Below are 16,101 nucleotides of genomic sequence, written 5' to 3'. Positions count from 1 at the left end.
AGCAGAAGGTGACACCGGGTTCCACTCTGTACCTAATAAAGTAGCCGAGTGTGTATTTAACAGTAAAGAGAAATAATTGTGGATCACTATGTTGTAAACTTTAATGTACCTGTGTGTCTTCTGTTTTTCTTTACTCCTGTGCTGAATATCATTTCTTGAACTGCTGCAGTCCTTGAGATGTGGGTCTACCCACAATGCTGTTACAGAGGGAATTCCAAGATTTTATCTTGACAATAGTGAGGGTACAGCAATATTTTCTAGTTAGGATGTTGTGTGGCTTTAAGGGCAATCTCCCAGTGGTGGTGTCACCATGCTTATGCGGCCTTTGTCCTTCTAGCTGGTAGGGGTTATGGGCTTTGGAGATGCTATCTTAGGAATCTTTTTATTTCTTATTTAATATTGCATTATCTCATTAATTATACATATTGATTACAAAGTTCAGATCCTTAAAAATTTATAGCATTTTCCTTTTAATTAATGACATACTTCTATAGATGTACAGTGGAGTGTATCCTGCCTGGTAGAGAAATACCAATGCCTAGGAATTGAAAAGTCTATAGAAAGTGTTGGATACATCCCAGTCCATCACAGGCAAAACTCTGCCCACCACTGAGCACATCTACAAGGAGCACTGCCACAAAAAAGCAGCATCTTTCAAGGACTTCCATCATCCAGGCCATGCTCTCTTCTTGTTGCTGCCATTGCGAAGGAAGTACAAGAGCCTTTGGTCCCATGCCCCCAGGTTCAGAAATGGTTACTACCTTTCAACTATCAGGCTCCTGAATCAGTGTGGATAGCTTCACTCATTGAACGGATTCCACAATCTATGGGCTTACTTTCAAGGACTCTACAACTGATGTTCTCAGTATGGTGGATACTGGTTAACTGGGACACCTCGGGACCAACACATTTTGGCCCAATTAAGCGGCCACCCCAATTAGCCAAAGTTTCATCGAAATAATTAAAAATGGTATTAAAAAAAAGTGACCATTTAACTGAATAACAAATTACGTATTTAAATGAAATACAGAACAAATTAGGACACTACCAGTACTACTACAGTACTATAGAACTGTAAACACGAGGAAATCTGCAGATGCTGGAAATTCAAGCAACACACATAAAAGCTGCTGGTGAACGCAGCAGGCCAGGCAGCATCTCTAGGAAGAGGTACAGTCGACGTTTCGGGCCGAGGCCCTTCATCAGGACTAACTAAAAGAAGAGATAGTAAGAGATTTGAAAGTGGGAGGGGGAGGGGGAGATCCAAAATGAGAGGAGAAGACAGGAGGGGGAGGGATGGAGCCAAGAGCTGGACAGTTGATTGGCAAAAAGGATATGAGAGGATCATGGGAAAGGAGGCCTAGGGAGAAAGATTTTTCTCCCTCTGTCCCTCTCACTATACCCCTTGCCCATCCTCTGTTTTTTATCCCCCCTTCCCCTTTTCTTCCTCCCTAGGTCTCCTTTCCCATGATCCTCTCATATCCCTTTTGCCAATCAACTGTCCAGCTCTTGACTCCATTCCTCCCCCTCCTGTCTTCTCCTATCATTTTGGATCTCCCCTTCCCCCTCCCACTTTCAAATCTCTTACTAGCTCTTCTTGGAGTCCCCCACGCCTGTCTTGCTGCCGGTCATGGTGATGAACGTTTGTCTGCATAAGGGTGCCAGATCTGCTTGGTCCACTGAGGCCTTCAGAAGACAGTGAAATCTGTAGAGCATTAAGTTCATTTTAAAGTACGTTGCTTAAAAGGAAATTACATGCCACAGGTTGCAGTGAAAGTCATTCAAAGGAAGTATATTTTGAAGTTTTGTACGTAACCTACAGAACATTGCCGTGGTTCATTGCAACAACCTTTGCTATCAATGCACCTGTCCCTGCAGTATACCACTTGTTACAGTCTTGCAATCATTTTAAAAAAAGCATCCATTGCTATCCTCTGCCTCCTATCACCAAGCAAATTTTAGATCCAACTTGCCAATATTCTTGGATCCTTTGTATCTTAACCTTCTTGGTTAGACTACCATGTAGAACCTTGTCAATAGCCTGTCTAAAGCCCCTGTAAATCATGTCTACTCTGTCTTCACTTTCTTAGTTGCCTCCTCAAAAACAATCAATCAGATTCGTGAGACATGATTTCCTGTACATAAGCTTTTCTAAAGCTTCTTTCATAACACATTAAACACTATTGTAAACTAATTGAGTGATATTTGAACATAAGGGGGTGAGCTTTAAATTACTTGGTGTTTCATTTCAGAGGATCTGTCCTGGGCCCTGTATGTAATTGCCATTACAAAAAAAGTACAAGTAGCACCTCCAATTTCTTAGAAGTTTGCGAAGATTTGGCATATCATCTAAAACCTTGACAAATTTCTGCAGATGTGCGGTGGAGACTATATTGACTGGCTGCATCAGGGCCTGGAATGGAAACACTAATGGCCTTAATGGAAAAGCCTACAAAAGGTAGCGATACAGACAGCCTAGTCCATCATGCTTAAAAACCCTCCCATTTTGAGCCCATTTAAATAGACCGGTGTTGCAGGAAAGCAGCATCCTTCAACAAGGACCCCTATTATCCGGGCCATGTTCTCTTATCGCTGCTGCCATCAGGAAGAAGGTACAGGAGTCTCAGAACCCACACCGCCAGGCTCAGGAACAGTTATTACCCACAGTGGAAATAACTTCTCTGAACTTCACTTGTCCCATCATTGAAATGTTCCCAAAATCTATGGACTCATTTTCAAGGACCCTTTATTTCATGTTCTCGATACTTATTGCTTATTTATTTAATAATATTATTTTTCCTTTGTTTTTGCTTTGCACAGTTCGGTATCTTTTGCACACTGGTTGTTTTGTCCCGTTGAGTGCAGTCTTTCATTGATCCTGTTGTGTTTTTGTATTCGCTATTAATACCCACAAGAGAATGCATCTCAGTATTGTATATGATGACATACATGTACTTTGATAATAAATTTATTTTGAACTTTTGAGCTCTTCCCCATGACATCCATACTAAACCCTTTTAACCTTTCTACATTTTTTCGTGGATCCTTTTCACATTAACATTTACTTCCACTCCTGTTTTTTGACTTTTGACATGGCCAATGAGACCAATAAGGGCAACACGTACTCTTTCATATATGGGGCAAGATGTGTGTGAGGGGGTATGTAGTGGTCAATTTGTGTAGAAGTGCATTTATGCTGCTTCCTTGGGGTTTTTGATGCACTTTAAGCATAGCCAGAAGATCTCAATAGCATCCCAACTGCATCTCTCTTTGAATGGTTGTGGACTAGAGACTCTAAGGATTCAGTAGAGAGGTTACATTTCTCCAAGGAAGCTTTGAGCACATCCTTTAAACCATTTTTTTCTGTCTGCTTGGTATTATCTCATGATGTAGCTCAGAATAGAGTGATTGTTTTTGGAGTTTGGTGCCACAATGCTAAGAACTTTTAACTTTCCCAATAGTGATTAGGATTGCTTTAGCGCAAGCAGCTTAGATGGGGCATAATTTAGTAACTATATCCAAGAAAGTGTTTTCAAGGTAATATGTAAAGTGATGGCAGAAATAGGGTAGAACTAGGACTTATCGTAGTAAATATGTTTGCCTATCCAACAGAGCTACTTGAGGGTAACTAGAATTTCAGTGATGGAGCTGTTTGCCTGAGAGAGGATGGTAATACAGTTTTGCTTGTCTTTCCAGTGAATTTGGAGATATTGTATGGTAGCATTGATTGTGTTTTCCCTGTGCACTGAGATGTCTGGAGGAAAAGGATTGCTACTGCTCAGTAGGCTGTGAGATTTCTGACAAGTTTGAGGTCTTGACCATCAAATACCCTTTCCTAAGAAACCATTGACCTAAGGCAATGCTGAATCTTCAAGTTTGATATGTGCTTCTTAAGGCATGGGAGGTGGTCCAGGATCTAACCATAAACATTTATAATTAAAGGTCAACATTGCTGATAAATAATTTTTTCCTTCCAGGCAAAGTACCTGGGAATCAGGCTCTACAGCTCACCAAGTCACAGTGACCATAGTACACCCCTTACACCATAGGTTTCCAACCTTTTTAATGCCATGGACCCTTATCATTGATACAGGGGTCCATGAACCCCAGGTTGGGAATTCCTGCTTTATATACTCCCTACCATCATATTGACGACCCTGGATTTTACAACTTATACACACACTTGGGGCAAAGTGTAGCAGCCACTTAACCTATCATGTTAAGTATATGCCCCATCCCCTTGTATGATTTGGTGAACGAGCCAATAATGTAATGGAGCTTGTCAACTGAGTGAATGGCAATGCAAGTACCATATATGTTTTGGGCAAATTTGTTTTTGGAGTGTAGTTGCTGTAGGTTGGACATTTTCTGATTTGTTCTTAACAGAGAGGTTTCTAAAGCACCATAATATGTAGTTATACTTTTCAGACACTTGCTATTAATTACAGACATTTTCAAACCTCAAGGCTAGGATGAGTTCATCACTCAATTATTAGAAACTATAGACTAGCTCTAAAATAATTCAAGGCTTTGTTGAAAGCTTATTAAAATTTAGTCATATTTGTAAAAACAAATATTTTTGTTGAAGTGTAGCATAGAAATAAAATATCAATATGGAGTTTCATTTTCAAGAATTAGGCCATTCTGTGTACGTGTTAAAATATTATAAATATATATATCAGATTCAACTTTATTGTCATTATGCCGAGTACAAATACAAAACCAATGAAATGCAATTAGCATCTGACCAGAAGTGCAAAAGAATAGTGTGTCTTTACACACACACAGACACACACACACACACACACACACACACACACACACGCACACACACATATATATGGGGTGATAGATAAGTTCGTGGCCTAAGGTAGAAGGAGATGAGTTATACAGCTCTCATTACATGCACATGCAGTTCAACGCTTTGAGTGATTATACAGAAAGTTTGAGATTAATAACTCATCTCCTTCTACCTTAGGCAACAAACTTATCAATCACCCCGATGAGTTATTAACCTCAAACTTTCTGCATAATCACTGAAATTGTTGAACGGCACGTGTATGTAACGAAAGCTGTATAACTCATCTCCTTCTACCTTAGGCCACGAACTTATCAATCACCCCGGCTGTGGGCTCTTTCTGGAGGTCCAAGATCGGTATGCTCCATGACCACTGGACTAAGTGTGTAAATGTAGGAGGGGACTATATTGAAAAATAAATGTGCTAAGTTTTCTAAAATTGACTCTTTTTCTACCTTAGGCCATGAATGTATCAATCACCCCTCGTATATATGTCTTCTGGTTTGTGTTACAAGGGTTCATGATTGATTTGCTTTTAGATGTTTTTATCACCAACTGTTCATATGTAATTGATTACAAGTAATTTGGAATTCTGATATTAGGTTCTCACTAATTCTTTATTGAACTTAATTTTAATTAGATGTTAACATTGATCTTACTGTATCTTATTTTTCAAATATATTTTCTGTACAGGAAGTTGTTCTGATTATTTTAGTAACATACTGGAGGATGAGTAAACTCCTTATAGCACAGTTGATTTGACTTTGAGTGGATCCTGGGCTTGATTAAGAATATTTCTTGGGTTATTTGCTTTCACATCCATTAGAAATATACACTGTTTTCATCGGATAAATGCTTAGTTATATTTTACATTGTCACATTGAGCAATTTAATCATAGCAGTTCTGTATTTCTGATTGTGCATGGACTTAACAAACCAATGGAAAATCCGAAACTGTTTTATGTGGACTGAAAGCCAGAAGACTTTTCAATCATTTCTTCAATTTCATTTAATAATTATCCTTAAGTAAGAGTAAACATGATGGGATATATTCAGCACCATATGTAACAATATTCATAAATGTATTAATAATTATTCTCCTGACATAATTGCAACACAGTTTTTTTGCTGATGAATCCTAATGGCTGTTTTTATGAAAGAATTCCCCATACTAAATTTCAACAGGTTTGGTGAACTGATAAATGCCTTAAAAGTGGAGAATTAAGAAGTTGAGTGTAGTCCCACTCATATGCTCTGATATTACTTGCATTGAGTATGGCCTTGGGTGATCAATAAATAGTGATTGATAAAAAGTGGAACTGCATATCAAAAATAAAAATGAGACTATTTATCACTTTTCTGTCCTAATGTTTATTCTAAAAGTATACCAGCTCTTAGGCAGAAATATTTTATTTTTCATTTAGGGTGAAATTGCAAGGAAGAATTATCTTCAAAGTAAATCAAAACAACAAGAATTGAGTCTTACAAGAAAAGAACATGATGTCAAGGCTATCAAATTTAACAAAGATATAAAAGAGAAAGCACAAAATAAACCAGAATCAAATATAGAAGGACCCAAAAGCACAGCAAGAACAGTGTGGAAGCAACTCAAGGAGGATTATGGAAATAGGAATCAGGGAAACATGGCTGCCACACAGTCATTGCAGAAGAAGGAACAGAAATCAAAGGTGAATGTTATAACAAATATGAGAAATACTTTTTGAATTTTATACAATCGTATTACAAAAATATAATATAAAGACCTAGTATAAAGTTTTTTTTTACCTGAATCACATATAATGTAATTCAGCAATATGAATAATTCTTGCAACTGGTTTTGTTGCAATTTTAAGACGGACAGTAAAACTTCAATAATCTGTTATCATCTCTCTTACTATTTGCCTGAGTTGCATACTCTTTTCTGTGGGGAGTTCAGTTGGAGGATAAATGCACTCAAAATGCTAGAATAAATTCTGAATTTAAAATGAGCTTGGATTACTACATTAAAGCAGCCACCCTCTGAAGTTGCTGCTTACTGAATTTAGCAATCTTAGTGAGAGAGATTTGATTCCAGCTGTTGGGGACTATTCTTCATTTCCTCTTGTTTTCAATATTTTAGAGCTTCTCTATAGGTATTCCTTGGCATTACTCTCACCTCACCTCTGAAGTCAACATGTTCTAATAGAACCCAAACTGATAGTCATTTGATGAGAAACTATCACTTCATCACACTATCAATCTATTATGCTTTCCATCACATTATTTGCAACCAAGTATGGACTGATGGAGCAGTAACTGACAAAATGGATTGATTGAATAGCATGTATCTAAAGAATGTTCGAAGTTGTTAGGTCAATATCAGTTTTAGCCACACAGGAACAGTTTGATGAAAAGAATATCTAGTTCAGGAGAATATTTTCAGTAAAAGGACATTGTTTATGACTATAGTTATTGCTTTGTCCAAAGCCTTCAGATGTTAATTGATATCTTATTGAGTGACTAGAATTAGATGCTTTCTGTGATGATGCAGTTCTTGATGAGCCTGAGGTGAATCTGTCCAATTGGCACTTCTGGCTGAAAACAGTTGTAAACATTAGTCTTTATTCTTTGCATTTGTGTATTGGGTTCCACAGTAGTAAAGGAAGTAGAACTTCGAATCTCATCAAAGTCAGATGGTCTTTTCATGTCTAGTCCTGCAAAATGCTAGATAATGAACAAACAAATAGGATGCTATAATAGCATAAATACAGAGTTCAGACCTGTCTAAGAAGCTCCCAGTGTGGCTGTGCTGCCATGTCTGGTGGGGCTGTTTTGCTGGTGGGACAGGAAATTCTTTGTCTCCTGCAAGTCAGCCAATCTTCTATCCATGGTAATTTCTTTTCAGGCTGTTATCTTGTCAAGCAGCCTTATGTGCAGCACGTTGTAAAAGGCCTTCTGAAAATCCAAATAAACAGTATCCACTGACTCTCCTTTGTCTATCTTGCCTGTTATTTCCTTAAAGAAATCCAATGGATCTGTCAGGCAAGATTACCCCTTAAGGAAACCATGCTGTCTTTGGCTTATTTTATCATGTGCCTCAAGTACCCCAAAACCTCATCCTTAATAATGAACTCCCAACATCCTGCATAAGGACTCCCAAGTCCCTTTGCACCCGGATTTTTGAATTTTCTCCCCAGTTTGAAAATAGTTCACACCTTTATTCCTTCTAGTCTATCTATCAATTCCATGCCCATCTTGTCTATGTCCTTCTGCAGCCTTCTTGCTACCACAACACTACCTACCCCTCCACCTATCTTCGTATCGTCCGCAAACTTGGCCACAAAGCCATCAATTCCATCATCCCAATCATTGACATACAACATATAAAGAGGTGGTCCCAACACTGACCCCCGTGGAACACCATTAGTCACCAGCAGCCAATCAAAAAAGGATCTCTTTATTCCCGCATTTTGCCTCCTGCCAATCAGCCAATGCTCTATCCATGCTATTACATTTCCTGAAATACCATAGGCTCTTCTCTTGCCAAGCAGACATGTAGAGCACCATGTCAAATGCCTTCTGAAAATCCAAGTGCAGAACATCCATGGATTCTCCTTTGTTTATCCTGCTTATTATTTCTTCAAAGAAATCCAACCAACTTGTCAGGGAAGATTTTCCCTTAAGGAAACCATGTTGACTTAGGTCTACTTTATCATGTTCCTCCAAGTACCCTGAAATCTCATCCTCAACAATCAACTCCAACATCTTTCCAGCCAATGAGGTCAGGCTAACTTGGCCAATAATTTTCTTTCTTCTGCCTCCTACCCATCTTGAGCAGTGGAATGACATTTGCAATTTTCCAATGCTTTGGAACCATGCCATTAGTAATGATTCTTGAAAGATAATTTCTAATGCCTCCATAATCTTTTCAGCCACCTTTTTCAGAACCCTAGAGTATTGTCCATCTGGTCCTGGTAATTTATCTACTTTCAGACCTTTCAGCTTCCCAATCACCTTTTCCCTGGTAATAGCAACTGCACTCACTTCTGCCTCTTGACATTTGAACTTCTGGCATACTGCTAGTATCTTCCACGGTGAAGGCTGATGCAAGATGCTTATTCAGTTTGTCCGCCATTTCCTTGTCCTCCATTAATACCTCTCCAATGCCATTTTCCAGCGATTTGATATCCTCTTTGATATTATTGGCTAGCTTCCCTTCATATTTCATCTTTTCCCTCCTTATGGCTTTTTAATTGCCTTCTGTTGGTTTTTAAAAGCTTCCCAATTCTCCAGCTTCCCACTAATTTTTGCTATATTATATGCCTTCTCTTTTGCTTTTATTTTGTCTTTGACTTTCCTTGTCAGCTATGTTGCATTATCCTTCCTTTAGAATACTACTACTACTTTGGGATGTATAAGACCATAAGATATAGGAGCAGAATTAGGCCATTTGGCCCATTGAGTCTGCTTTGCCATTCCATCATGGCTGATCCAATTTTCCCCTCAGCCCCAATCCCTGCTTTCTCCCCGTATCCCTTCATATCCTGACCAATCAAGAATCTGTCAACCTCTGCCTTAAATATACATCGCAACTTGGCCTCCACAGCTGCCTATGGCAAAAAAAAATCCACAGATTCACCACTCTCTGGCTAATGAAATTCTTCTTTGTCTCCGTTCTAAAAGGATGCCCCTCTATTCTGAGGCTGTGTCCTCTGGTCTTAGACTCTCCCACCATAAAGTGTGCACTTCCCCCCCATCAAGGCCTTTCACCATTTGCTAGGTTTCAATGAGGTCACCCTCTCATTCTTCTGAATTCTGGTGAATACAGATCCGGAGCTATCAAATGTTCTTCATGTGACAAGCTCTTCAATCCTGGAATCATTTGCGTGAATTTCCTTTGAATCCTCTCCAGTATCAGCACATCTTTTCTAAGATAGGGGCCCAAAACTACTAACAATACTTCGAGAGTGACCTCATTACTGCTTTATAAAGTCTCAACAATTACACCTTTGCTTTTATAGAAACATGGAAAACCTATAGCACAATACAGGCCCTTCAGCCCATAATGCTGTGCCGAACATGTACTGTAGAAGTTACCTAGGGTTACCCATAGCCCTCTATTTTTCTAAGCTCCACGTACCTATCCAAGAGTCTATTAAAAGACCCTATTATATCCGCCTCCACTACCGTCACCGGCAGCCCATTCCATGCACTCACCACTCTGCATAAAAAACTTACCCTTGACATCTCCTCTGTACCTACTTCCAAGCAGCTTAAAACTGTGCCCTCTTGTGTTAGCCATTTTAGCCCTGGGAAAAAGCCTCTGATTATCCACATGATCAATGCCTCTCATCATCTTTTACACCTCTATCAGATCACCTCTCAACTTCTGTCACTTCAAGGAGAAAAGGCCAAATTCACTTAACCTGTTCTCATAAAGCATGCTCCCCAATCCAAGCAACATCCTTGTAAATCTCCTCTGCACCCTTTCTAAAGTTTCCACATCCTTCCTGTAGTGAGGTGACCAGAACTGAGCACAATACTCCAAGTGGGGTCTGACCAGGGTCCTGTATAGCTGTAACATTGCCTCTCGACTCTTGAACCCAGTCCCACGGTTGATGAAGGCCAATGCACCATTTGCCTTCTTAACCACACAGTCAACCTGCGCAGTAGCTTTGAGTGTCCTCTGGACATGGACCCTAGGATCTATCTGATCCTCCACACTGTCAAGAGTCTTACCATTAATACTATATATTAATACTATTTTTTGCCAACTCTTAACTAAAGATGAGATCAGGGCAGTAGTGGGAGAAGATGTAAGATCTAAGGAGCAGAATGTTGAATCCATCTGGGTAGAGATTAGGAACAGCAGGGGGGAAAATCACTGGTGGGAGTTGCCTATCACCCACCGAATAATATTACGTTAGCATAGGCAATAAACAGAGAAGTGTCTGAGGCATGTAACAATGGAACAGCAGTTATCATGAGGGAGTTTAACTTGCACACAGATTGGGTGAATCAAGTTGGTTGAGGCAGTCTTGAGGAGGACTTCATGGAATGCATCCGTGGCATCTTTCTTGAACAGCATGTTACTGAACCTACAAGGGAACATGCTATCTTAGATCTGGTCCTGTGCAATGAGACAGGTAAAATTAATGATCTTGTTGTTAGGGATCCTCTTGGAAAGCGTGATCACAGTATGATTAAGTTTCTCACACAGATGGAGTATACAATAGTTTGATCTAAAACCAGTGTATTATGCCTAAACAATGGAGACTACAGTGGGATGAGGGAGGATTTGTTTAGTGTAGGCTGGAAACACAGGCTATATGGTGGGATGGTTGAAGAACAGTGGAAGACTTTCAAAGAGATTTTTCATGGTGCTCAACAAAAGTATATTCCAGTTAAAAGCAAGGACAGTAAGGGAGGGGAGAGCCAGCCTTGGATAACTAAGGAAATAAAAGAAGGCATCAAACCATAAGCTCGTGCATATGAAGTCACCAAGAGTAGTGGGAAAGTGGAAGATTGGGAAAACTTTGAAAAGCAACAAAGAACCACTTAGCGAGTAATAAAGGAAAGCTAGATTATGAAAATAACTAGCACAAAATATAAAGATGGATAGTAAGACCTTTTATAATCATATAAAGCAGAAAAGGATAGATAAAATAAATGTAGGTTCCTTGGAGGATGAGAAGGGGGAATTGATATTGGGTAATGAGGAAATGGCAGAGACTTTGAATGACTATTTTATATTGGTCTTCATGGTGGAGGACACATCTAACATGACAAAGAGAGATGTTATGGATATGATGGGAGGTGAGGATCTTGATACATTAACTATCACTAAAGAGGTAGTGCTGAGCAACTTGTGGTCCTGAAGATAGACAAGTCCCCTGATCCTGATGGAATGCATCCCACGGTAACTGAAAGAAATAGCAGAAGCTATAGTAGAGGCTTTGGTGATGATTTACCAAAATTTACTGTACTCTGGATAGGTCCCAGTGGATCGGAAGATAGCAAATGTCATGCCACTGTTCAAAAAAGGATGTAGACAACAGACAGGTAACTATAGGCCAGTTAGTTTAATATCTGTAGTTGGGAAAATGCTTAAAGCTATCATTAAAGAAGAAATAGCGAGGCATCTGGAAAGTAATAGATCCATCAGACAGGCACAGCATGGATTCAGCAAAGACAGGTCCTGTTTGACAATCTTACTGGAGTTCTTTGAAGATATAATGAGCTCAGTGGATAGAGGGGAACAGATGGATGTTATTTACTTGGATTTCCAGAAGACGTTTGATAAGGTGCCACATAAAAGACTTATCCATAAGATAAGGATACATAGAGTTGGGGCTGATGTATTAGCATAGATAGAGGATTGGTTAACTAATAGAAAGTAGAGAGTTGGTATACATTTTTGTTACTCTGGTTGGCAATCAGTGGAGAGCGGTGTGCCGCAAGGGTTGGTGCTGGGCCACAACTATTCACAATATACATTAACGATCTGTAAAAGGGGATTGAATGTAGAATATCTTAGTTTGCTGATGATAATAAATTGTGCAGAAGATATGGAGAGTCCGTAGAGAATGATAGGTTAAGTATGTGGGCAAGGGTCTGGCAGATGGAGTACAATGTTGGTAAATCCACTTTAGAAGGAAAAATAAAAGAGCAGACTATTATTTAAATGGTAAAAAATTGCAGGGTGCTCCTATGCAGAGGGACTTTGGAGTGTTTGTGCATGAATCACAAAAGGTTGGTTTGCAGGTGCAGCAGGCTGTCAAGAAGGTAAATGGAATGCTGGCCTTCATTGCTAAAGGCATTGAACTTAACAGCAGGGAGGTTATGCTGCAGCTGCACAGGGTACTGTTGAGGCCACACCTGGAGTACTGAATGCAGTTCTGGTCTCTTTACTAGTGTTAGAGGAGGTTCACCAGGTTGATTCCAGAGATACGGGGGTTAGACTATGAGGAGAGATTGAGTCGCCTGGGACTGTACTTGCTGGAATTCAGAAGAATGAGAGGAAATCTTATAGAAACATATAAAATTATGAAGAGGATAGATAAGATAGAGGCAGGAAAGTTGTTTCCACTGGTAGGTGAGACTAGAACTAGGGGACATAGCCTCAAGGTTCAGGGGAGTAGATTTAGGATGGAGATGAGGAGGAACTGCTTTCCCCAGAGACTGGTGAATCTGTAGAATTCTCTGCCCAGTGAAACAGTGGAGGCTACCTCAGTAAATATATTTAAAACAAGGTTGGATAGGTGTTTGCATATTGGGGGAATTAAAGGTTATGGGGAAAAGGCAGGTAGGTGGAGGTGAGTCCATAGCCTGATCCGCCATGATCTTATTGAATGGCAGAGCAGACTTGACGGGTCAGATGACCTACTATATGACCACCCAGGAACATACCGATTTAACCCTAGCCTAATCACAGGACAATTTACAACCACAAATTAATTTACTAACCAGTGAGGATGGGGCAGTTGGTATACAAGCAGGAGCAGTGTGTCGTGAGACTGTTAGGAGGATAGGCAGATGATAGGGCAAAATTGTTAGCCAGTGGGATGAGTTGCAGTTTAACAGGGGATCAAAATCAAAAGGGGTGATGGATACAGGACTGAGGAATGACCTATTTCTTATGGTCGTATGTTCTTACTTTGTGCTTACCTTCTTAATGACTTTTTAGTTGCTTTCTGTTGGTTTTGAAAAGCTTCTCAATCCTCTATCTTCCCACTAATTTTTGCTCTATTTGCCCTCTCTTTGGCTTTTATGTTGGCTTTGACTTCTTTTGTTAGCCACAGTTATGTCTTCTTTCCTGGAGAATACTTCTTCCTCTTTGGGATGTATTTATCTTCTGTCTTCCGAATTGCTTCCAGAAATTCCAGCCATTGCTACTCCACTGTCATCCTTGCCGGTGTTCTTTTCCAATCAGTTCTGTCTATCTCCTCTCTCAGGCTTGTGTAATTTCATTCAGTCCACTGTAATACTGATACATCTGACTTTAGCTTGTCCTTCTCAAATTTCAGGGTGAGTTCGATCATGTTATGATCACTTTCCACTACAGGTTCTTTTACCTTAAGATTTCCAATCAATTGTGTTTCATTGCACAACACCCAAACCAGAATAGCTGATTCCCTCATGGGCTCCACCATGAGCTGCTCTAAAAAGCCATCTCATAGGCACTCAATAAATTTCTCCTCCTGGAACCCAGCACCAACCTGATTTTGCCAACCTGCACATTGAAGTCCCTATGACTGTTGTAACATTGCCCTTTTGGCATGCATTTTCTATCTCCTGTTGTAATTTATAGCCCACATACTGGCTACTGTTTGGTGGCCTGCATATAACTCCCATCAGGGTCCTTTTACCCTTACAGTTCCTTGACTTTATCCACAATGAATCTATACTTCTTATTTGATTTCGTTTTTTACCAACACCCCCTCTGCCTACCTGCCTGTCCTTTTGATACAATGTGTATCCTTGGATGTTCCGCTCTCAACTATAACCTTTCATCTGCGCCTCAGTGATCCCCCCCCAACGTCATACCTGTGAATTTCTAACTCTGCTATGAGATCATCTTCCTTATTCCATATACTGTGTGCATTCAATTATTACACCTCAGTCCTGTATCCATCACCCCTTTTGATTTTGATCCCCTGTTAAACTGCAACTCATCCCACTGGCTAACAATTTTGCCCTATCATCTGCCTATCCTCCTAACAGTCTCACGACACACTGCTCCTGCTTGTATACCAACTGCCCCATCCTCACTGGTTAGTAAATTAATTTGTGGTTGTAAATTGTCCTGTGATTAGGCTAGGGTTAAATCGGTATGTTCCTGGGTGGTGCGGCTTGTTGCGCTGTTCTAGGCTTTATCTCTAAATAAATAAGATCATACCGTAATGGGCTCCTGCAACTTCTTTGCTAGCATACATAGTGTTAATCACATCTGCTAAAACATCCAGAAGATTAGCTGCTGCTCTCGTGGCATCCTTTTACTTGATACCCCAGGGGTTTACCATCTGTGTTCTGCTGAACAGAGCTTGCCCTGTACTGTTTTTTCCAGTACAAGTTTTATGCCGTGTTCCTTAAGTCTGTTCTTGCTTATGAAATGCAAGTTACAAATTGCAACTCATTTCTATCTCACAAAATGCTTCAAATTGTGAATAGAGCTAAATAGGTGGAGCATCCTCAGTTTCGGAAACTTCCTCTGAAGAATCATTATTGTTGTCTCTGGGCAAGTCAGATTGTTGAGATAAGAATGTTAGTTATCATTTTGCACTTGTTGCTGACTTGAGTTCACAAGGATGAGTGCTGAATGAATGTAACTAAGGGTTATTAGGGTCCCATCTCTAATGTCCATGTTACCTCTAAGGGTAAATTGTTTTTTTATTGTCACATACCCAGAATGTGCCATTGCACTCATTTTTACAGATCTTCCGCACTGATTCCACAATAGTGTGATTATCTTCCTACATCCCACTTATGTAGTCATGTTCTCTTGGTCTCATTATCCAGCGTCTTCCTCTGATGAGGAAGAAATATCGGGGCTACATTACCTGACCTGCCTCTTGCTGGCTATTATCTAGGTAATTTTAACTGCAGTGCAAGCAGTTCCTTAGTGTCTTGCTGGTAGTTTAGGCTGTATTTACAGCAGGGCACAGGCATCATCAATGTTTAAAGAAGACAAGATAATTATCCTTCATAAATGAAATTGTAACAGCAACCATGGCAACAAATAGAAACAAAAGTAAAGAAAACTAAATCATATAGTCAAGCAGGTAGTAACGGATACGTAACTAGAATTAGATTATTATAACTGATATATGACTTGAAATTTGTTGTTTCACAATAGCAACACAGTGCAACAGCATAAAAACATACAAATTACAAAAAAACTGCAAAAATGAATAATAAGGTAATGTTTGTGGGTTCATAGACTGTTCAGAAATCTGATGCGAAGGGGACAAACCTAAATTGGTCCTAAAACATTGAGTGTGCGTCTTCAAGCTCCTGTACCTCCTCCCTGATAACAGTAATGAGAAGAGGGCATGTCAAGAATGGTTAGTGTCCTTAATGATGGATGCCAACTTCTTGAGTCACGTCTTGAAGTTGATGATGGAGAGGGTTGCGCCCATGATGGTTTAGGCTCTCTGCAGCCTCTTGTGATCCTGTGCATTGGATGCTCCATATCAGGCTGTGATGCAAGCATTTAGAGTTTACTCCACCTTACATCTATTGAAATTTGACATACTGATCCTAACAAAGTAAAACCACAGGGATGCTTTCTTCCTGATTATCTTGAGAATGATGCAATCATGATG

The 16,101-nt window shown here is 39.8% G+C and overlaps 1 protein-coding gene across 1 annotated transcript in view; it reads left to right on the top strand.

Annotated features, from left to right (window-relative positions):
* kiaa0586 (KIAA0586 ortholog) overlaps nt 1–16,101 on the top strand; it is a 551,477-nt gene that overhangs the window by 283,327 nt on the left and 252,049 nt on the right. The window contains exon 14 of the mRNA XM_072267986.1: nt 6,223–6,486. Coding sequence (XP_072124087.1) covers nt 6,223–6,486 — 264 coding nt within the window. The remainder of the gene's footprint in view (nt 1–6,222; nt 6,487–16,101) is intronic.

The sequence above is a fragment of the Mobula birostris genome, chromosome 1 (assembly GCF_030028105.1).
Source record: "Mobula birostris isolate sMobBir1 chromosome 1, sMobBir1.hap1, whole genome shotgun sequence".
Taxonomy (NCBI): domain Eukaryota; kingdom Metazoa; phylum Chordata; class Chondrichthyes; order Myliobatiformes; family Myliobatidae; genus Mobula; species Mobula birostris.
This window is presented reverse-complemented; position numbering and strand designations above follow the sequence as displayed.